The 23,976-nt window shown below is 36.3% G+C and overlaps 1 protein-coding gene across 4 annotated transcripts in view; it reads left to right on the forward strand.

Moving 5' to 3' along the window:
* Akt3 (AKT serine/threonine kinase 3) overlaps positions 1–23,976 on the forward strand; it is a 244,883-nt gene that overhangs the window by 186,842 nt on the left and 34,065 nt on the right. For all 4 annotated transcript variants that reach the window (XM_028865526.2, XM_028865528.2, XM_028865530.2 and 1 more), the window contains 2 exons: positions 11,724–11,846; positions 21,254–21,382. In XM_028865526.2, coding sequence (XP_028721359.1) covers positions 11,724–11,846; positions 21,254–21,382 — 252 coding nt within the window. The remainder of the gene's footprint in view (positions 1–11,723; positions 11,847–21,253; positions 21,383–23,976) is intronic.

Consider the following 23,976-nt stretch of genomic DNA (forward strand, 5'->3'; position numbering starts at 1 on the left):
TAGTTACAGATGATTATGATCTACTATGTATGTGCTAGGAACTGAACCTGAGTCCTCTGCAAGAGTATTAAGTGTACCTTAACTGCTGAGCCATCTCTCTAGCCCCTACAGTACCACTTATTAAAGAGGCCATCTCTTACCCATCTTGTATATTTTGGGCATTTTTGTTGAAAATCAGGTAACAGCAGTTTCAAGGGTTCCTTTCTGCTTTTTCTATTTCATTCCATTGGTCTGTGTGTCTGGTGTGTGTGTGTGTGTGTGTGTGTGTGTGTGTGTGTGTGTGTGTGTGTGTGTGTGTGTGTTATGGGCCTTGCTAGCTTTGATACTATGGCTTTGTGATAAAATCTAAACTCTTGCATTATTATACTTGCAATATTTCTCTGTTTTCTTAGGATTGCTTTGGCTATCCTTTGCATTGGCTACAAAAGTCATTTGTGCTTCCATGTGGGTGTTAGAATTCTTTTTGTAGGTCTGTGAACAATAGCACTAGAATTTTAGTAGAAAATGCATTCAGTACATAGAGTACTTTGGTAATGTAGCCATTTAAAATAATAATTATGTTGATTCACAAACATGGAAGAACTTTCCTTCTTCCAATGCTTTTTTTAATTTATTAAGTTTTGAAGTTTTTACTGTAGAGGTGTTTAATTCCTGGCTAGATTGTTTCTATGTAAATGTTCTTGTTGTTTATGCTTTTATGAATGACATTATTTCTCTAGTCAGTATTTTTGTTAACTGACATAGGAAAGCTGCTGATTTTTGTTTATTGATTTGGATCCTGCTCAAAAAGCATTTATCAGATTTAAGAGTATTTTGATTGAGTTTTTATAGTCATTTAAGTATAACATTATATAGTCTAGAAACAGATTAATTGAATTCTTTTCTCTTTATCCTTCTTTTATTTGTACTGTCTTAATGCTCTGCCTAGGAATTTGATGACTATAGTAAACATGAGCAGACAGAGTAGATACTCATGTCTTGTTCCTAATTTTAAAGCAATTTTTCAGTTTTTCCCCATTTAATGTACAGTTGGATATAATTTTGAAAACTGCCTTTCTTATGTGGTGGTATTGTACTTTATTCCTAGTTTTTCCAGGATTCTCATCATAAAGGGATATGAGGGTTGTCAAAGATTTTTTTGCATCTATTGATATGATTGTGGGATTTCAATTTTTATGTCATATTTATATTATTTGCATACCTTGACCTATCTATTTATGAATCATATTTCATTTATTGATTTGCATATGTTGAACTATCTTTGCAGACCTGGAATGAAATCTGCTTCATAGTGTAGAATATCTTCAGTGTGTTATTAAATTCTGTTTGTAAATATTTTATTGAATAGTTTTGCATATGTATTCTTTAGGTAAAGTGGCAGATTAACTTTCTTTTTTGCCTCCTTATTTGGATTTTATATGAAAGTAGTGCTGGTTTAGTAGGTTGATTTTGATACCATTCTTTTTCTAATTTTTGGAGCCATTTGAGAATATTACTGTTCTTTTTGAAAGATGTGATAAAATTTGGCAGTGAATTTTTTTTTTGGACCAGGCTTTTTTGTTGGGAGACTTTATCCGTATTTTAATTGTATTCCTTGTTATGGATTTGATTGAGTTGTTTCTGTCTAATTGCTTTATTAATAGTAGGTAATACGTTGAAAATCTCATCTGATTTTTTCATTTTGTTGGAAGGTACATTTTCAGCATTCTGAAATTTATTAGCATCTGTTGTAATATGCTTTTATTGTCTCAAATTTTATTATTTTGAGTCCTCTCTCTTGATTAGTTTGTCTGAGGGAGTTCCAAAGTATTTATTTTTTGTTTATTGGTTGTTTATATTATCCTTTTAGATTTCATTTCATTAATTTTTACCCTGATCTTTGTCATTTTTTTTTTGTACTAAATACTTTTGGATTGTGTGTGTTCCCTTTTCCTGAGAATGAAAGGTATTAATTTTTCATGAGCTCTCTGTATTTTAAAGTCTTTGGTATGTTCGGTTTCTCTTTTCCTGTGATTTTATGAATTTTTAAATTTTCTCCCTACCCTCTTTCATGACCCACAGATCACCGAAGAGTATATTGTGTTATCTTCATCAGTTTGTATAGTGTCTGGTGTCTTCTGCTATGCGGCTCATTTTAGTCCATTGTTATCTGATTGGACACAATGTTTCATTTTTTATTTGTTTAGACTTGCTTTTTGTTATAAAATGTTACCTTTTTTAAAGAATGTTTCATAGGTTGCCAAAAACATGTGTTTCACAGGATTTGATTGGAATATCCTATAGACGAAGCCTTTTAAGTCTTGAAATTTCTTGCTTTTGGGGGCGTGAGGGTGGGGTATGAAAGTAGGATGTTTGCATTCCTTACTATTTCAATATCAGGACCTAGCTTTAATACCCAATACTGTTTGCTTTGTGAAATTGATCATGGTGATGGATTCTCCCTTTATTAGTGTGCAGTAACCTTCTTTATCTCTAATGACTAATTTAGACCTGAATCTACAGTCTCAGAGGTATAGCTACTCCTGCTTACTCCCCTTTTCAACTATTTTGGCATAGTTTTTGTTGTTTTCTTTTTCTTTTTTTACATTCATTCACTTTTGGTCTCTGTTTTTCTTTGTAGTGAAGTGTGTTTCTTGAAGATGTCCAGTAGTTGGGTCTTGCTTTATAATCCAGCCTACTTGTCTGCCTCTTTTAATTGGACATTTTAGACCAGTAACATTTAGCATATTTATTGAGAGATATTTGCCATATTTTAAAATGTATGTATTTGTTATTGTTCTTCCTTCTCTCTGTGTAGGATTTCTCTTAAGTATCTTTTTAAATGCTGGCTTACCAGTTGTTAGTTACTTTAGTTTGTTCTTTTCTTGGGATATCTCTATTTTTCATCAATTAAAATAAGACTTTACGTATTATTCTTCATTGGTAGTTGTAGTTTGTTTTCTATTGCTGTGATAAACTCCATGACCCAAAGCAACTTAAATAGGAAAGAGTTTATTTCAACTTAAAAGTTACAGTCCATTGTTGAGGGATGTTAAAGCATGAACTAAAGGCAGCAATCTAGAGGCAGGAACTGAAGCAAAACCCATGGAGGAATGGTGCTTACTGGCTAGCTTTCCATATCATGCTCAGCCTATTTTCTTATACAACTCAAGACCACCTGCTCAGGTGTGGCTAGGTCCTCTCACATCAACCATTGAACAAGAAAATGCTTTCCTCCTCATTTTCTACCTTAAAGGCCAATTTAATGGAGGCATTTTCTCAGTTTTTGAGTTTCCCTCTTCTCAGATGACCCTAACTTGTGTCAAGATGATAAAGCAAGCAAACAAACACAACTATCTAGTAGTTAACTGCCACTGCTTAAAATGGTGTGTTTTCATGCTTTCCTGACTTCTCGGGTTTCTCCTAGATGTTATTACTTATAGTTAAGTTGGGATTTTCTCTTGCAGCTTTTAATATTGTTTCTTTGTTTGGTAGCCATGGTCTTTTTAAAATGTTGATTTTACCTTTTGAGATTAGACTGTAATTACTTCATTTCCCTTTCCATTTACTTCCTCCAAGCCTCCTCAGATACCCCTATTTGCTCTTGTACAAATTCATGGACTCTATTTTTTCCTCTTTATTTGTATTAATTGTTGTTTTACACATGCACACACACATGCGTGTGCATGCACACACAAGCTTACACACACTCCTAAATATTTAAGTACAACCTGCTTCAGTCTGTATAGTGTTACTTGTATATATGTTTACAGGGCTGACCATTTGGTATCGGGTAATCAACTTTGTTCTAACCCGGGGTGACTATTTCAGTTGCTCTCAGCCTTCCTTAGTTTCCCTTAGTTCTTTGTGTAGGCTTGAGATCTCCTGGGCTTGTCCCATTCATCTGAGCATGTTTATTGTTGCAGGATAACTCTAAGGGTTCAGTAATGGCATGCATTCCTCATAGTAACTAACAGCTCTCTAGTTAGACTTAAGATATGCCCAACAAGAGGGGAATCATACCTGGCACTGAAAACTAGCCAATACCCAGGGCTAGTGAAGTCATGAATCTTGGAGGAGAACTTAAAAACTGCCATTCTACTAAACCAGCGCTATTTCTAACTATATTCTAATACATACAGATAAATGTAGTCTTCACCTGCTTCAAGGAAACTTCTGTTTGCAAGAGACAGACCATTACAAAAACTACAACCAGTCAAAATGCAGTTTTGGAGCCCAATTCCAATGGATGTATCTGCAAAACAACTTCTTTACCTAAGGCTCAGGAAGCATTGTAAAAGGGGGGTACCAAGACTATAAGAGTCAGAAGACCAAGGAGTTTGCTGTGAGATTATGTCTCCTAGAAATGTCTGCAGCTAACCCCATAGAATTGCAGCAACAGGACTGCCTAAACATGAGATGAACAAGAACAATAGTTGTCATCTTTTTTTTTTAAGGTTTATTTATTGTTTACACAGTGTTCTGTCTGCATGTGTGCCTGCAGGTCAGAAGAGGGCACCAGATCCCATTATAAATGGTTGTGCGTCACCATGTGGGTGCTGGGAATTGAACTCAGGACCTCTGAAAGAGCAGCCAGTGCTCTTAACCTCTGAGCCATCTCTCCAGCCCCCAGTTGTACTCTTTTTATAGCATGATGTTAATGTGACATGGAGAAGTTATTTTTCTAGCTATACCTGCTTGCAGTTTTAAATACTTTAATACCCGTCTCTTCCTGTGATTTGGAAATCTTCTGCTCCTATTTCATTGAATGGACTTTTGTGGCTGTATTTTATAGCATAGCTTCTTCTCTTACCCCTTTAATTCTGAGGTTAATCCTTGGAGTATGTCTTAGCACTTTTGAAAGTTGTGGTCATACTTGTTTTTGTTCTTTTTTTATTATTATTTAGTGATATTTAATGTCATATTTCCTCAATCTTCTCTTTACTCCCTGATAGTCTTTATTCTGCTTGATTTAGCCTATTCACTGTGGTTTTTAAAATGTATTCTTTGAAAATTTCACACATGTATATAATTTGATTATATTTTCCACCCCATCCCTCTTCCATGGGAACCACCGAGCTTCCATGGCTGTTCCCCACAAAGTCATGCCTTTAAAAAATGAAATAATGTACTGAGTTTAACTAGTGCTACCAGTGTGCTCATGAATGTGGAAGAAGAACAACAACTAGTTCCTCCCTTGTAAAGAAAAAATATTCTCTCCCAGCAGCCTTCATCTGCCGGTAGTTCCTCATTTGAAATGAGGCAGTTTTAACTGGCTTGGTCTTATACTGGCCTTGTGCAGGTAACCATAGCTATTGTGAGTTCATGGGTCCCTGTGCAGAGGACAGTATGTCACTCTGTTACATTCCTTTCACACCCTTTTCTTTCATTTTCTTTGAGCCTTGGTGGGGGAGGTATTGATATCAATGTCCCATCTATGCCTGAGCACTCATTAAAGTAGCTTATTCTTAGCATTTTGAATAGTAGTGCATCTATATTAAACTTTACCCAAGGTCTGGAGTAGCAAAATATGTGGGTATAAATCTTAGCATTTAAAAGGCAATTTGACAATATGACCATTTAGAAAAACAGCACCAATACATTCTCTCTTAGAGCATATGCCTTCTCTATATATAGGTTTTAACCATGCTTATAGTACCAGACATGAACTCCCTCTTGTGAAACAGTATTCAAATCCATCAAAAGAGTGGTTGTTTATATCCACAATAATCTTACATTGTTATTCCAGTAGGCACAACTTGCCTGGCAGGTCTGTATTTTAGAATTCAGGGTCCAGTGCTGAGGTTTTAAATATTTTTTTGGGTTTTTTATTTCTAGTATTTCTATGCCCCTTCAGACCCCAAGTCTCAATTTCCTTGCAGAGATTCTCATCTGTGTTGCTGACTTGGCTATTATGTAGGTCTGGCATTAATGTTTTTATTTTATTTATCTTCTTGTTAAAATATTCTTTACATAGCCAGCATTTCTAACTTCAGTATCTTATAGTTGAGTTTTAAGCTTTGAAAGGCTTTATATTGTCTTGACTTTTCATATTTCTTGAGTATCTAGGTTTGAATTTCTGTATGTGTTAGTGTGGGTATGTCTTTGAGACATTCAGCAAATTTTAGGTGTTTTATTTTTATTGAAAATAGATTTTTTCACAATATATTTTTATTACGGTTTTCTGTCTCCCAACTCCTCCCAGATCTTCCCCCTTCTCCTTTCTCCTAAATCCATCCCTATAGGTGTTTTCTTAGTGAGTTGTCTTCTCTTGGGTTTGTAGTCCTATTATAATCATGTAGAGGAGATAATGTCAACAACAGTGGGAACACAGTAATTTGAGAAATTGGATGAACTAGTGCTTTAAATATTCTTAATGCTAGTATTAAAAATTTATTTCCAGATAACACTTACCTGTTGTACTCAAAATAATCTCAGTTATTTTCATTAGAAAACTCAATGCAAAAAATTAAAAAGTAGTTACTCTCAGTATCTTTTTTTAGATTGTTTCACAAAGGTTAGTGATATAGACATGGAACATAAATGTAAAGATAACTGTTTCTTATTATCAAAGTTTGATATGACATTTCTTTGTGTTATGCATCTAATCCCTGAGGTGGTTCTTGAGCCTTGCTCTGAAGCAGTGGCATGGCAGCTCTTTGCTGCTTGTCATTCATGATGTGAGCCCGTCAGGCTCCTCCCACCTCTGAGCATGTAGCAAGAACTGCATGTTATAGCATAGATGCTGGTCCAGACACTGGAGGGCGAGACCTTTAGAGATGTATTTCTTTACTTTATGAATATGAGGGTTTTACCTAGAGAGGTGTGTGTGTGTGTGTGTGTGTGTGTGTGTGTGTGTGTGTGTGTGTACACACCATATACATGAGTGCCCATGGAGGCCAGAAGAGGAGTTACAGATAATTGTTAGCCATTATGTGGGTGCTGGAAACAAAACCACAGCAGTAAGTGCTGTGAACTACTTAGGAATCTTTTCCAGCTCTTGGCAACTTTTAAAGAATTGGTGAACAGCAGGAAAAGATTAGAAATTTTCTTAGATTAAAATATCATCTAATATAAGAGGGGAAATGTGAATGGAACTAGAAGATTGTGCATTACATGAACTATGCCAGGCTTCTCCATTCCCCACCCGTAACTTATGTCGAAGCTGGTAATGTGGATCCCATGGAATTAGAGACCAAAAATGCTAGTCAAAATATGTTAAAGTACTAGTCTAGTAATAGTAGACTGGGAGTGGGAGAGGAGAAAAAGAAAAGAGTTGGTAATTAGTTACAAAAGCAGAGAGGAGGAATAGTTCCAGGGCTCTATAGCTAAGTGGAGTGACTACACTCAGCTGATTTATTTTGTATTTCATAATAGCTATAAGAATAGTTTGGAATGTTTTAAATGTAAAGAAATGATAGATGGGGCTAGGGAGAAAGCTCAGTTGGGAAAGTGATTGTCTCACAAGCACAAGGACCAAGGTTTGACTCCCAGAACCCAAGGAGAAAAAGCTGGGCATGGTGGCGTGCATTTGTAATCTTGGCATTGGGAATGTGGAAATAGAAGGATCCTTGGGGACCCATTGGCCAGCCAGCCTAGCCTACTTGGCAAGTTCTTGGCCAGGGACAGATCCTATCTCAGGTTCATAGACATCCCAGGTTATCTTTTGCTCCTTAGCTGCCCTCACACTTGGGTAGTGTTCTTCTGGAGTCATTTACTTGTTGGGAAAGTGTCTCATTTAGAACCCAGCGAACCCCAATTCGGCTAGGCTGGCTGGCCTGGTATCTACAACAATCCTGTGCCTTACTTTTCTAGATGCTGTTTTCTTCCTTACTTTGGGTTCTTGGTTTGTTTGTGCCTCTCTTTGCACTCCTTACCAGTATCCTGTTTTGCTGTTTGTCCCTGACTTTAAGTGTAGTAATACCCTGAGACTCTGCCCCTGGATTTTCTGCATTTGGGGATGGTACTTAGTTCCTTGGTTTTACCAATTTCCTTGGTATCCATAATTCTAAAAGTGGAATATAACATCAGTTGCATATTTAGATTTCAGTAGGTCAAAATAAAGCCCATTGCTCCTGTGTCCCCATCACCAATTCTTTTCCTCTATATTATTTTCAGCAACATCTACTCAGCCAGCCACAAGAAAACCTCAACATCATTGATCTCTCCCTTGGTCCAAATTCCTCTGGAGTACTGATTCTCCTGAAGGGTGCTTATGGTCTCCTTAGCCGATGGCCCTCAGAAGCACTCGTCAAGATCCAACATAACTTCTGGCGTTCCCAAACATACTTATTCTTCCAAAGCCTTTTATAGTATTTGCCATGTTTCAGCACATTCTCATGTCCTGTGGGTTAGTGCTATTTCCTTTAATGTCTTCAGGTTTTTATAGTAGTTAGTACTAAATAGGTGATGAGTAACTTTTGTGCAATTTCAGAAATTATTTACCTGAGTATAACCTCAGATCCTTTTATTTACTTATTAATATAATAATATTTCTAAGATTATAGTCTTTTGTGTGTACAATCTTTTGATATTCCTTATCTATATAATAGAATTCCAACATACCATCGTAGATTAAGTCCTAAATAAGCTGGCAATCTCTCTCTCTCTCTCTCTCCCTCCCTCCCTCCCTCCCTCCTCCCTCCCTCCCTCCCCTTTTTCATTTTTATAAATGTGTATTATTCTTGCCACATGTTCTCTGATAATATTTTTTATTTTATTGGGAACTTGTGGGTTTTGTAAAGAGAGATTGGAGAATAACAAGGGGATCCAGGAATGAAAGGAAGAACGATGATAGAGAGTAGAAATGATCAAAGCATATATAAGTATGAAAAATCACAATGAAAACCATTATTCTATATGGTGAATACACACCACCAAAAATTGCTGCTTTCTACAAATGATTATTCTTCACCTACTTATGTGTAGCTGCTATGCTGGTTTAAATAGAAGTACACAGGTGGATACATTTCAAGTAGTAATATTTTATTTCCCTTATGTTTTCCTTTGGTGAAATTCCATCTTTCAAAACTTAAGTGAACTTTAAATGTAACATATCTCAGATCATCCTATATAAATTAATCACTCTGTTTCTGAAGTGTTATTATCCACATCACAAAAATGTGTTACAGCCTGCTGTTTTTGTAAATATGCATACATCTCCCTTATCGAGCTAGAATTCCTTAATAGTGGGAATTATGTCTATTTTTTTTTGTCATTTTGTTGAAGTTTGATTACTATATAGAAAGCAACATGTAGTTAATAAGATATGTATTCTGAGGCCTTACCATGGGTGGAGCTGTATGTAAGAGTATGTCTTAATGGTTAATGTATCCCTCTTTTCCTTCTCCTACTGCCTCACAGAGTTACCTTAAAATCATTGATGGTCATTAAATAAACACAGATTGAATGTTGTTTTAACACATGGGTGGAAACTAAGAACAATGATCTAGTAAGGTAGACCATGAATCAGGAAAGCTGTGTGAAACTAAAGCCAAGAAACACACTGTGTGGAAGAGAACATGGGCAGTGTCCTAACCTCCAAAACAAGAAGGGGAGCTGATTACACATAGAGCATTGGATTTGGCAATTTCAGATCACGGCTTATCTTTACAGAGTGAATTCCATAAAGTAGCAAAAGTAGACATCATATGGCAGTGAGTTTTCAAATACAGAGCTCTTCCTCTTAATTATAAAACTTGAACTGATACTTTTATGGAAGTTGGCTGGCAGACAAATTGTAGCTGTACCATCCAAATAAAAACCTAGAATCCTGAATACATTATATTAATTTAGAGAGGCTCTATATCTCTTTTGTCTGTGGCTATCCAATGGTAGAATTGATTTTTTTTTATGAAATCTAGACACTTAGAAGACTACTGTAGCAACATTGTGATCACAGTATCCATCAGTGCTACTGGCATGTTAGACTCTTTATGGCAGGTATGATTTTTTCTGATTATCCATTCTTCAGAAATATAAAAATTGAATACAATCTGAATTTGTGGTGTTCCAGATTTGTCAAAACATTGGGATAAAGTAGGGAACGTCATAGTTTAGATATCTCTTAAATAATTTGTTCTTAATATAGCTAATGTTCTTTCAGTCATTTTTAGCAATATCAATACTCTTTTCTTTCTCTCCTTTCTTCACTTGGGCCAATGAGTCACATACAAAGCTGTCTTAAAAAGTAATTTAAATAGAGATAGGAGTAGAATAAAGGAAGAAAGAATGAATGTATAAGAAACCTATGTAGCCAGGTGGCGGTGGTGGCACCCCTTTAATCCCAGCACATATGAGCCTGAGGCAGCTCTATCTCTCTGAGTTAGAGGCCAGCCTGGCCTTCAGAGTTCGTTCTAGGACAGTCAAGGCTACAGAAAGAAACCCTGTCTCAAAATTGCTAATATATGTTGAAGAAGTCTTGGTAAGCTATAATTCTTAGCAATTTATTATGTTAGTGATCTATATGGAAATAGTTGTTTTTTGACCTTCCAGGTGAAGGCCCATTTTTTGATTGATTTTTCTTTAGTCACAGATTCGTATTGAGTACCCTCTATGACATCTTGGTAGTTTATTCAGGACTATAAATAATCTTTCATTCTTGGCAGATTTCTTTTTTTTTTCTTCCATTTATTATGTGTCTTTATTTTCCACAGAAACTTTTCTTCACATTTATATACTAGATACTGATACATTTATTACCAGACCTGCATAATTTGATTTTGTGAGCATATGCAATTCTTATAATTGATATTTTAATCTCATAATTGTGTTAAAATATGTATTATACAAATACTGAAATCAAACCTGTAGTACTTAATGTTTATACAGGGCAAAGATATTTTAGACTAGCAGTCTTTGCAGATTTCTTAATAAAGTATAATATTTCAATAGAGATCGATAAGCAGTTCATGTTCCTCAGATCTACTTTTTGATGTCTGTTGTTCTAAGAAATTAGATGATTTTATTTATGCTGTTCTTAGTGTTGTTTGTTTAGCTTTTTGTGGTGCTGGGAATGGAACCCAGAGCCTTGCGAGTGTTAGACAAACCCTGTCCTTCTGTGTCCCTGTTGAGAAATGAGATAGGTATGATGTGAATCACTGAGTGGTAGGACTTACAGTGTCATAAAGTTAGAGCTTTAGTTTGTGGTTATAGTAAGTGCCCAGGAAATATTTATCGACTGTTGACATTCCTTTGACTAACTAGGAAATGATTGGACTTATAGAGAATGTTATTTCAAACTTCGGAAGTATTTCTAGAAACATGATAAACAGCAGTTATAGACTGAGTAGCTCACATAAATGAGTTTAAGAAAATCCACGTTTTTCCTTGAAATCAAACATAGCTTAATAATTAAATAAAAGCACCATACCTATGCTCATGTTCATTTATTTTGATAATGTCAATATTTATTCCTTGTCAGAGTGGCACAGCAGCATTGTTAGAAGGAAACGCAATCTAACGGTGCCTGCTTTTTCCTCTGGTACCTGAAGGTTAAATGGGTACCAAGCAGAATGCCTTGAACAAGATTGGTATATTGATTAAAACGCTGATTTAACAGCTCGCAGTCTCCCCTTGGAAGCCTGGAGAAGATAAGCCAGCTGCTGTCTTAGAGTGCTCGGTGTCCACTGAGAGTACACTATCTATCATCACAATATGGTGATGAGAGGGGGTTTATGTTTGTGGTAATTTCCCCCACTAAATCAGTAATTATTACAATCCTGTCCCTGCTGTTTACCCTGCAGCTGTTTTTCCATTTGTCGAGAGAGCGGGTGTTCTCTGAGGACCGCACACGTTTCTATGGTGCAGAAATTGTCTCTGCTTTGGACTATCTACATTCTGGAAAGATTGTGTACCGTGATCTCAAGGTAAAAAAAAAAAAAAAAAAAGTAATCAAAATTTGGAGGTTTTTTTTTTTTTTTTTTGCAGAGACTGTAGGGACAAACAAAGTAATTACAAAGTTACACAGATTTGAGAAAAGCACTCTTTTTAGGAATGTTGTTTGCTGTAGTTGATCTGCAGTTTCATTCATTGATATGTAAGTATTTCTTTCATGTTTTGTTTTTTGGTACATAAAAATTCTCTTGACTCTGCAAAGCTGATCTACCAAGAGTAATTTCATTTTCCTGTAAATGCTATAATTATAAAAATGGTAAATATCTCAGTCAAAGTCAGATAATTTGCAACTTCATTATTATGTTCAAACATCATAAAATATTTATGAAGAAGCTTCAATAACAAGGTTATTAGAAGGAAAACATTCATTTTCATTGTGGTGTTAACTTCTTGATAGGATTATATTCTTCACATTTTCCTATAAACTTAGTAGTTTGCTTAGTTTTTCATTTGTCAAAACCCAGTATTGTATTGATAATAAAAAGCCTGGCCATCGCTGAGCTCTTTTATGATGAGGTTCTTGAAATAGCCAGAATAGGTACACATTCTGTAAGGCAAGGTAGTAAATAACTTAGCCTTTTCTACCTGTCCAGTCTCTGTTGGAACTATTCAACTCTTCCACTGAAAGGTAGAAGCAGCCCTAGCCATTATGTAAACCAGCGTTTGGCTATATTCCCACAATTTCTTTACTTACAAAAGCAGTCAGTAGTTTAAATTTTTTCTACACTCTGTAGTTTACTGTAAGCATATGGTAATTCTCATGATGCGGTCATGAATAAGGTTGACTGTGTTAAGGAATCTGATCCTGGCATATTTTCAGTAAATTCTTAGTTTTACCATCTTCCTTCAAATGCAAATCCTAAGGCCAGGAGCACAGCTCAGTGGAAGGGCACGTGCCCAGTTTAAGTATGACACTGAGTTCCACCCCAGCATTTCGGCACCCAGTGTTGCGGGGGTAGGGAAGCTAGAAGTAGTAGTCTATATCTGTACCCCACCTCCTTGGAACACTGAAGTGGGATCACAAATACGAGGGTACCTTGGGCAGTTGAGTAGGATTTTCCCTCACAGTAAAAACCCTGGACTGGGTGATAGCTTGGTGGGTAAGGACTTGCTGGGCAGCACTCGGGCTTGAGTTCTGAACTCAGGACCTACAGGTCTGTCAGTCCAGCACTACGAGAGTGAAGACAAGGGGACCGACTCGGGGATATCTGGCCAGCCAGTTTAGCCTGAATGGCATGCATGCTTCAGGTTCAGTGAGAAATTTTGTCTCCGAAATTAAGTGGAGAAGTGATTGAGGAAGAAATCCCAATATCGGTTTCTGCTTTCCACATGTTCTTGCAGGTACACTAATACAAATTAACCAAATGATTATATTTAGATTGAATTGCAGTTCACAAGATTATGCATGACAGAATGGGATCATTTCGGTATGATCCCAGAAATTCAAAGCTGGTCTGTATTCGAGACAATGTTCTGCAAGCCTAAAAATATTATCTACTTAGGTAACAGACTAAATTGACACCAGCAAGATGATTGTAACAGGGGTTCTTAGTCAGCTTTCTGTTACCATAATGTAACACTTCCAAAGAAGAGGATTGACTTCAGCCCATAGGTTCTAGTGCTTCATTCCACTCCAAGACCAGGCAGACCTTTGCGTTTGGACCGCTGCCGTGAGGAAGCCAGCCAGCAACACAGGAAGCACGGGGCAGAAGACTCTCTTGAACTCATTAGTGGGAGAGCCAGCGAAAGAGAAGGGCACTCACTCCCACTGTTCCTCAAGCATGTGCACTGGAGGCCGGGGCCTCTTGCTGGGCCCCATTTCCTAAAGGTTTTGCCCTCTTCCAACAGCACCAGCCTGAGCATGAAGCCTTAAAAGTCCAAAGTACAGCACCATGAATCTTATTTCCTAGTCCAATGTGCTTTTGTTTACATCATTCTTTCTAGAATCCAAATAAACCTCGATAAGAAAATTGCAAATGCATTGGATTATGTGTATTTAAAAGCCTTTGTGATAGGTATATAGTGGTTAGTGTGTGAGGTGACGTGTGGCACGGTAGACAGTTGGAAGTCAGATGACATCACCTTGTTTGTCTGTCCTCACCTTCCGTCTTGTTTGACACAAGGTCTCCTCTTTATGGTTAGGCTAGGTGCATCTTGAGTGTCCAGGAATTCTGTCTCCACTTACCTTCTCACTGAAGTATCACTAGAGTAGCACTTTCTCTGGGTCCTGGGAATCCAGACTCAGGTACTCATACTTGGATTGCAAGCCCTTTACTGCAGGTGAACGGTCTTATTTAATAAGAAACACAGAGCCAATGCAGAGATGAAAGCCCAGAGGTCAGAGCTAAGAGCTAAAAACCTTACCCTTCACTGCTGCTGTTGTCCTCTTCAGCAAAGGACCTACATCCTGTGTGTTTGTCCTTTTTATTGACTTTCTATTCTGCCTTCTCATTGGTTGTAAACCCAACCACATGACCTCCTCGTCACTGCCTTTCTGTACAGACCCCCAGGTCTTCTGTGGTTGGTATTGAGATTAAAGGCATGTGTCTCCATCCTGGCTGTATCCTTGAACACACAGAGCTCTGCCTCCCAAGTGCTGGGATTAAAGGCGTGCACCACCACCGCCCACCAATGGCTTGCTATTAGCTCTGACCCCTAGGCAACTTTATTTATTAACATACAAATAAAATCACATTTCAGTACAATTAAAATATCACCATATTCCCCTTATCTATTTTAATAAAAAGAAAAAAGGAAAAAGGTTATAACTAACATAAGAAAAACTATATGCAAAAGTACGATAACTATATACCATATGTACAAGTAATAAATACCTAAACAATGTCTAGTCCATTTATATTTGACAAATTCAGAGAAAATAATTCCATTATCTATCCTATTTTGGTAAGTCCAAAATGTACGTAATTCACTTTCTATCCTAACTAATCTTCAACTATAACTAACTAATCTTCAACTTTACCAATTGAACCATCTTCCTAGCCCTTATATTTATTTTTAAAGATTGAATATTTTTATTTGTGTGTGTGTGTGTGTGCATGCATGTGTGTGCGTGTTTATGCATGTATGCATATGCCCACAAAGACCAGAAAGAGCTGTCAAATCTCTAGGACCTGCAGTTACAGGTGTTTGTTAGCCATCATAGTGTGGGTTCTGGAAACTGAACTCTAGGCCTTTAGAAGAACAGTGAGTGGTGCTAAATGCTGAGCCATCTCTCCAGTCCCCAAATCCCTAGATTTTGTAAGTCTAAAATTCACTGGGGATATTTGAATGACTGTTTTAGATACTAGATGTATTAAAAACAGCATCACCAAAAACTGATTTAGGATAATCCCTGTACCCAGGAAGCAGAGTCAGGTGGATCTCGTGAGTTCAAGGCAGCCCTGTCTACACAGTAAGTTCCAGTCCAGCCAAAGCTACACAGTGAAACCCTGTCCCCTGTCTATTTTTTTTTTTTTAAGATTTATTTATTTATCATGTATACAGTGCTCGGCCTGCATGTGTCCCTGCAGGCCAGAAGAGGGCACCAGATCTCATTACAGGTGGTTGTGAGCTACCATGTGGTTGTTGGGAATTGAACTCAGGACCCTCTGGGAGAGCAGTCAGTGCTCTTAACCACTGAGCCATCTCTCCAGCCCGAGTGAAACCCTGTCTTAAAAAAGACAGCCCCCACACCCATTTAGGTACTCACTTTGATCATTCTCAGAGTGGACTCTGATTTTATTAATGAATTGGTAGCGATTTGTATGCAAATCAGTTTGAGATGCCTACAGTAGCTGGGCTTCTTTTTAAAAAAATAAGATTTACTTATTTAATGAGCGCGAGTGTGTGTGTGTGTGTGTGTGTGTGTGTGCGCGCGCGCGCGCGCTTTAGAGATCAGAAGACAACTTGTGGGAATCAGTTCTTTCCTTCCACTCCGTGGGCTCCAGTGAACAAGGGCCTTTACACGCTGAACTGTCTTTCTGGTTCCTGGATTTTTTTCTTAAACACTGCAAATAGTGTTTCCATTTAGCACTAGAAGTAAAGCCTCATGTCATATTAACTTAGGACATTTTATTAGTTTTTGTTTGGTTTCATAGTAACAAATAATTACTAAAACTTTTGTTACATTTTTGGAAAATAAATTTGCTTTAATTACTAGTGTATATCATTATAAGAAATTGTTTTATTAAGGACTCCTTAATAAATACTTAGGTTACTTAATAAAAACTGATATTGGCTCAGGATACCATAAAAATTTGAAGAGATCTCTTATAAGACTCTTCAGTAGTGCAAGTTGTATATTTTCTTTTCTACATAGTCCTTACTTACAAACACAATACTTATTTACAGTGACCATTACTGTCCATGTCCAGACAAGGCTAGACAGGGACATGTACAGATGTGAATGTAATGATTCTAGAATTACTCATTAATTTTTCATAGTGATTGTGAGGAGATAGAATGATCAGCACATTGCCACTGTATAATATTTTAGAATATCTAATTTTATTTTCTATCTAAACAGTTTTAGCTGTTTAAGACACTAATAAGAGCACCCTCCAATTGCCTTTTTACCACAGACTTATATTTTTCATAAGTCTTCCAGTGTTCTTCTGAAATAATGATACATTTTTTTAATAGAGAAAGAATGCCTTGTTTGCATGCTGAGTTGAAGACAGGTTCTGTAATTCTCACATCTTTAAATAATTTAAAAAAAATTACATATATGGGTGTTTTGCTTGCATATATATCTCTGCACCACATGCATGCCTAGTGCCCATGTAGGCTAGCAGAGGGTGTTGACTCCCCTGGAAACAGAGTTAGAGACAGCTGTGAGCCACAGTGTGGTTGCTGAGCATCAAACCTGAGTCCTCAGAAAGAGCAAGTGTGTTTAACCGCTAAGCAATTTCTCTGGCCTGTGTAACTCCCACTTCTGATAATACTCTAACTCTTCATTCCCCCTTTCTAGAAAATTTAAGGCAGTGGCGTTAAGAGCAGCTTCCATCCCTGCATTAACATGATACCATTGAGCTGTGCCCTATGTGTACATAGCAAATTGTGAAATAGTTTGGTAATGTGGGGCTAGAGTTTCTGTACTATTTTGCTTTTTTTTCTTTTAGTATTTCTGCTTACTAGGTTCCATGCTCAGTCAGCTCCTACAGGTCAGCTTATGACATGTCAACATCTATCTGGATGCACAGAAGCCTAGATCTGCTTGTGTTGAATTCTACCTTCTTGGGCCATAAGCAGTATTGATCTCTAAAACTGAGATTGGTGCATCTGTGCTAAAGTGAGGTGTAAGAGTGCATGATAAAAATTATTTAGTGATATTACATCTATGCATGTATGTATATATCTATCTATGTTCTGTCTGTTTATCCTTTCTGACCTATATGAGAACAGACCTTCCCAGTCTCTGTCTCACAACGAGGGTTACACTTGTGTTTAAGTAATGGCTTCCCTTGCCTTCAGAGGGTTCAGAAGCATCTCCAGAATATAATTGAATGAATGGTAAGTATTTCGCACACTCAGTTCCATGCTCATTCAGTGTGTTTTCTGGTGGTGGTGGATTTGTATGTCACCTAGATCTGCAATGTGCTGAGCAGGAATTCCTTGTTACCTTCTTGTGCCTGAGTCATCTTGATGCCTAAAACTTGAATTTCTCAGGCAGCCTCTCCACTGACCTTGGAATGTGTTATAAATTTTAGTTTCTTAGCTTCACTGTGAGCTATAAAAGCTTAGGAAGCACTGGTTAAGGATAGCTAAGACTTGTAGAGTTTAGTTTTATCCTAGGCACCAACAAAACAGAAAGAAACTTATTACTTAGTGTGTTATTGGTTTTTTTTTTTTTTTGTCCATGCATTACCATGAACAATATTTTTTTTGGGGGGGGGGCTGAGTGCTAACCAGCCCTCTACAACTGAGCTAAATCCTCAACCCCAAAAAATAATTTTAAAAAAGATTTTAAGCTTACAGTTTCTTCATATACAAATAGAATTAAGATGACTGTCAAATAATGTTTACCTCTTGAATTGGGCAACAAATGTTGCCATTTATTGGTGTAGTTATTCTGTAAGGCATTGTGTCTAATAACTCCCAGCCCCAAAGTGCAATATAACCCTCAGAGTGATACAAATAATATTGTCTAGATTTTTTATTTATAAGCATTGCATAAATTTTCTATTTGACATTATCCCTGCTTTTGCTATCTGTACATCCATTAGCTGTAAGCTACCATCACATTTCTTAATCTGAGAAGCTTACTGTGGAAGTAAAACAGATGTCTTTCAAATTTTAAAAATTGGAAGTGCTTGAACAATAACTGTAATGAATTTTGTCTTTACTGTTTATGAGGAAAAAGGAAAAGCATATGATTTGGAATGGAGGGTCAAAGAGAGCATTTGTAAATGTTCAGTTCCTTATTTACACAGCAGAAGGGGCTTTAACTGACCTAATACCCGAAATGTTGACACTTGTTGACGTTGAAAGTTGTGAGGTGGGCTGGAGAGATGGCTCAGCGCTTAAGAACCCTGGCTGTCTTTATGAGACCAATCAGGTGCCTTAAGTTGGCGAGGTCAAACAGATACAATGAATCTTTACATAATTAAAACAAATGCAGCATAAACAAATGTAACACATCTTTGCCCATTTAAAATAATGTTCCACAACAGGAAAGCTATTAAGTTCTCCATCATTAAGAAATGATTGTCACATTCTTACAGTTTTAACTCTGCTTTAACCATCTCATTTAATGCTTAAAACTCTCGTTTCAGATTGGTACTGTTATTTACCACTGTGTGCAAATGAAAGTTAGGTACGTAAAAATCAGTGTGTCAGAAGTCCTCAATGAGAAGGAGCAGAGCACTAATGTAATGGAAGCCCTCAGGCTTCACTCAGTGCTCTAATCATTATACTGTCTCCTCCTCCTCCCACTAGAGTGCTCCTGTGAACCTTCGCTGGGACTCCTGCCCATTTCCTACTGTCATCCTTAAGCTTAGCTCCTTAAAACAGCATCGTCGTAGTTTTGAGGAGACGTTAATATAGTAATATAAAAGAATGATAACCAGCGCCTTGAGTCACTCGGGCATTCCCAGTTATAGTGTTCTAAATTCCCATGTTTTGAGAACCAACTTCTGGGACAACTGGGAAAAATGGTCACCTTTGTTCTGTACTTGTCTACCACTCGCCTTACATTTCCTTTCATTCCTTATTAATAGATAGTGTGAATATCAGCTGATATATGAGGGTATAAATTTTGGTGCAATTTAGAATTTTTTTAAAAACAGATTTTACCCAAATTTAGAGAAAAACAAGTTTATTTTTTTTTTGGGTTCTTTTTTTTTTTAACTTAGTCATTCAGAATAGTTTTTTTTTTTTTTTCAAATGCAGAGAAATATGTTATATTTACATTCTGGGGGCTGTAGATATGGCTCAGTGGTTAAGAACATTGGCTGCTCTTCTAGAGGACCTGGGTTCAATTCCCAGCAACCACATGGCAGTTCACAACTGTCTCTACCTCTAGTTCCTGGGGATCTGACACCCTAATACAGACATACATTCAAGAAAAACACCAATGTACATAAAGTAAGAATAAATAAATCATTAACAAATTTTAAAGAATACTTTCTGATGCATATAAATCACATAAGCAGGACTGGTGTAATATATGCAAACTAGATTGTATACAGTATAAGATTTATTAGGTGTACAGTAGAAGATTTATTCACTTTTTTCTAATTGTTATTTATTACTTGATCTTTTACAAAAACTATGTTATGTTTATAAGAACTAACTATTTTTAAAGATCTTACTGAAGAATTTTTAAATTTTTTAACAAATTAATTGAACAAGCATTAGTATGATTATTAGTAACAAGCACATTTTAAAATAATTCAGAACAGGGAATACAGGTTTTATTCAGCAAGTCACCTGAGCTTCAGCATGTGTCTTTCTTTGTGCCAAGTTAAAGGAGGCTGGATAAGGAGTGTGTTCAGTAGAGGCCCGGAGAGAAGACGGACCAACCACAGCAGAGAAAAAGGAGATACTCTTGACATGTCTTGGTTGGAGTTAGTACGCAGGACTTAGTGCTGCTGTCTGTGCAAGTTAGGCTTTATTTCTAGGTTGTCGGTTGTTAGAAAATACAAGGAGGATGCAAGCAGATGTATCTGAATTTGGATAAAATAGTTTAATTTTTAGAAAATAGTTTAATGGTGTTGTGATGGTTCTTTTTGGCTTTCTGTAGATAAATTGAACAAACATTTACTCTTCAGAAGTACATTATGTTTGGAATGTATTGAACATTCAGTTCAATCAAAGTAGTCTGTTCAAGAGCTGCATAAAAAGACATAGCTGCTGTGGTTTCTGCTTTGAACATAACTTGTTCACATATTTTTGACTGTGTAAAACACGACCATATTGCAGAATATAGTGTCTACGTATTTGCGTCATTAGTATATAACCTACCTGTGTTCATATGTGGCATTCTCTACATTTTATATTAACTTCAGCATTCTGAGAAATATTTTGATTGTTATATTAAAGTATCTACTCCTTAAATAAAAGTTAAGTATTCTACACCTTCTTAAGGTGCTTTTCATACTTTGTATTTCTTATGTATGAGGTTGTATGATCATATCTCAGTCTACACAGGTCTCCATGTGATGATATCATAGCTTAGGTTTGAGTGGGAGGGCCAACTACTCTGATATTATTAATTGTGTTGGCTTTGCAAAATTTTCTGTTCCTTGGGCATTTCATTACTTTTTTCTTGAGATGTATGATTTTTGACAAAGGTTAAATCTTTACAATTCTTTTTGATATGTATCTGTTCAAGTTGAGTTCAGAGACTCCAGCTCTATTACATGTTTCACTTTGATATTCTTTTTCTTTTTATGTTTAAAAGAGTTGGGTTTTTTTATTAGTAAGAATTACAAAAGGAATTACCACCTTCTGTTACAAAAATTAAATTATCAAAAGAATGTTTCTGTAAGCAAAAGGCAGTATTATGGCTGTCAAGAGAAGTATCAAAACTGCCTATAGCAGGATGTGTAGCTTTGGGGATTATGTAAATGATACTTTCCATAAAAAGGAGTTGATATTGCTTTCAAAGATTGATTCTGTTTAGTCTTTTATCCTTAGAATTTAATCAGTAATTGTTCTTAAGGCTATGCTACTTTTTTCCACTGATGTGAAAGTCAGTAATTTTATCACAACAAATGTTTGATAAAAGATCTTTCATTTTTCATGTGAAGTTACAGATTTTCCAAGGACTGACAGCTTTGAATATAACTTTGTCTCTTTCCAGTACTCTATTAATCATTTTTCAAGACTATTCTCTCGTTGAAGCTTATAGAATAAATTATGCTGTTTTCACACACAGTTGGAAAATCTGATGCTGGATAAAGATGGCCATATAAAAATTACAGATTTTGGACTTTGCAAAGAAGGAATCACAGATGCAGCCACCATGAAGACATTCTGTGGTACACCAGAGTATCTGGCACCAGAGGTAGGCCTAAGTCCCATTTACAGGAAAATTAACACTAATGTTTCTCAAGGGAAAAAAAATTAAAATTTTTTTTCAAGTTGCAGTGTCTCTACTTTTTTTTTTTTTTAAAAAAGGTTTTAATCAGAATAATTTATTTTGCTATTAACTTATTTAATGAGATATTTTAAGGCCACAGATGTGGAAATTAAACTTTATATGGTCTGTAAGCACATAAGTTTTTAATAAAGTAGATTAAATCGTGTTTTTTCTTGGCTATACATTTTATTTCTTGGTTATATTAATTTTGTTTCATTTATTAAAATAGAGTAATTAAATAATGTCAGTAAGCATATTTATGATTTTTCAAACAATCTTGGACTTTACGTAGAAGCAGCGATTATAGTGATTGTTGGTGTTTGGTTTAACTACTGGAAATGGTTTTGTTTTGGAAACTGAAAAAAAAATGACTGAGCTCACAAGAAAGGATGAAGAGGAGGCTTCAAACTCATGCGGTGCTCCTCAGTTTATTCAAGTATCTGTTGTGTGTCTGCTCTGTGTTGAGGATTTTTTGTATGATATGCCAGTATAGAAGCAAGATAGAAAATGACTGTACTCATTGGACAGAAACTATACATATAACATAATACTATATATGACATAATACATAAAGTTCCATAGGGAAGAAAAATCAAAGGAAGAAAAAGGACAAGGTGTAATTTGGTGTAGTAGCTATCTTAGGTGTACCAGTTAGTCTTTCGGTATAAGAGCCTACTCAGATGTTCAGTGATGGGCATAATTTCCTGTAGCCTTGGGCTCCTTTACATGAAGATGGGACTGCACAGGTGACTTCTTTCTGTCCCACTCACACATGTGGCCTTAGCCGAAAGTCTTAGCAGAAGGTACCTTCTTAGAGAATAAAATTACCTACAAGCACCTTCGCTCTGCTGCTAGGTGTCCAATGACATGTCAATAAGGTTGTTGTCTCTGTAGCTCAGGCTTCTTCCAAATGGCCAGGGGCCTTTGGCCTACAGATCTAAGAGCAAATGACCTAGGAACAAATTAGAAGCAGTCTTAAACTCACCCAAGCCTTCCTCTTCCTTTTTTGTTTTTAATCTGGTAAACTGTTGGAAGTTTTTAAAAATACTTTTTTATTTTTATGATTTGTGTATAGTTCACATGCCATATAATTTTTAAGTCAATAGTTTGCATTTAAAGATGTTTAGAGTTGTGCAACTATTACTTCTAATTGCAAAATGTTTTAATAATTCCAACTATGACCTCATCTTCATCAGTTTCTCATCCTTTCTCTCTAGGCTCTCCTTGAAGCTTATTCTGAACATTTCATGTCAATAAAATTATATGACATGGAGCCTTGTATGTCTGGTGCTTTCCCTTAGCAAATTGTCTTTTAAGTTTCACCCATATTGTATCCATTTTGGCTGTATGAAAAATGCTGCTGAGATCGTTCATGTGTCATCTCATTTCCTGGCCTTTTTTTCATGAAATCCATATCACTTTTGTCATACGATTTTCTTTGCAGCAGTTGTAAGCCTTTATGGTTTCAAACAGTGCATACCGGCCATTACAGAGGAGCATGTGAGATGGGAGTTACTACAGGCATATTTGGGTAACAAACCTTCCACAGATTGATGGCTACAGAAAGGGGCGTTTGCTCAGATGTCTGAGTGCTAAGGAGGAGGAAACCAACACAGAGGAAGAGTATTTCACACAGGCAGTCAGAGGGGGCGGGAGCTGGACCAATGGGGCATCCCTCAGAGTGCAGCAAGGCCGGTGTTGCTGATGTTACAGGTAGAGGAGCCTTCCTTTGATGAGGAGGATTTCTGTTGTCAATCATCATCTGTTCCTGTGACATTTGGACTAACATGTGAAACATAGTGAAACTCATTTTTCATTTAGTAATCTGAACACAGCTAGAGGGTAGGTAATGTGAGGTAAACAGTACTGCAGGGTTCTTTTAAAAAAACAAAACAAAACTTATTTATTCTTTGAGAATATCATCTATGTAACTAATATATTTTGATCATATTACTCCTCCCTACTTTCCAGGAGTATGAGGATTCTAATTAGGGTTACTAGACCATAAAGCCTAACTTTTCATCTTTAATTATATGAATGATGGCGCAACAGGAAATGGTAATCAGACAAAATTAGAAAGTAGAATAAATTATGTATGTATTAACATGTTGCCTTACAGTATTAGTTTTTTTAAAACTAGGAGTTAAATTAACATTTCAAAGGGCTTAGTAATTATAAATAAGTGCCAATATTTAAAATGTACATTTCCAAGTATTGTTGTCTTGCCAGACATGTAATTTTCTCTGTTATAGAGGCTAGAATTAAAAATTCTGTTTTTGTGAAAGAATTAAATAAAATTTTAGAAATGGTGTTTTTGTTTATTCAAATATAAGATCATATTTTCTGGACTGGTTTGTTTTCTTGAGTGTCATGGAGACAGAGTCTTTGTTGTCCTGGCACTCAGTTACCCTTGCCATACATTTGTAATGAATGATGGCATCCCAGATTAGAATACCAAAGTTATTTATGTCACAATTAGGAGAAATTACTCTGGAGAAGATAAACGCATCTCATTTGAG

The sequence above is a fragment of the Peromyscus leucopus genome, chromosome 15 (assembly GCF_004664715.2).
Source record: "Peromyscus leucopus breed LL Stock chromosome 15, UCI_PerLeu_2.1, whole genome shotgun sequence".
Classification (NCBI taxonomy): domain Eukaryota; kingdom Metazoa; phylum Chordata; class Mammalia; order Rodentia; family Cricetidae; genus Peromyscus; species Peromyscus leucopus.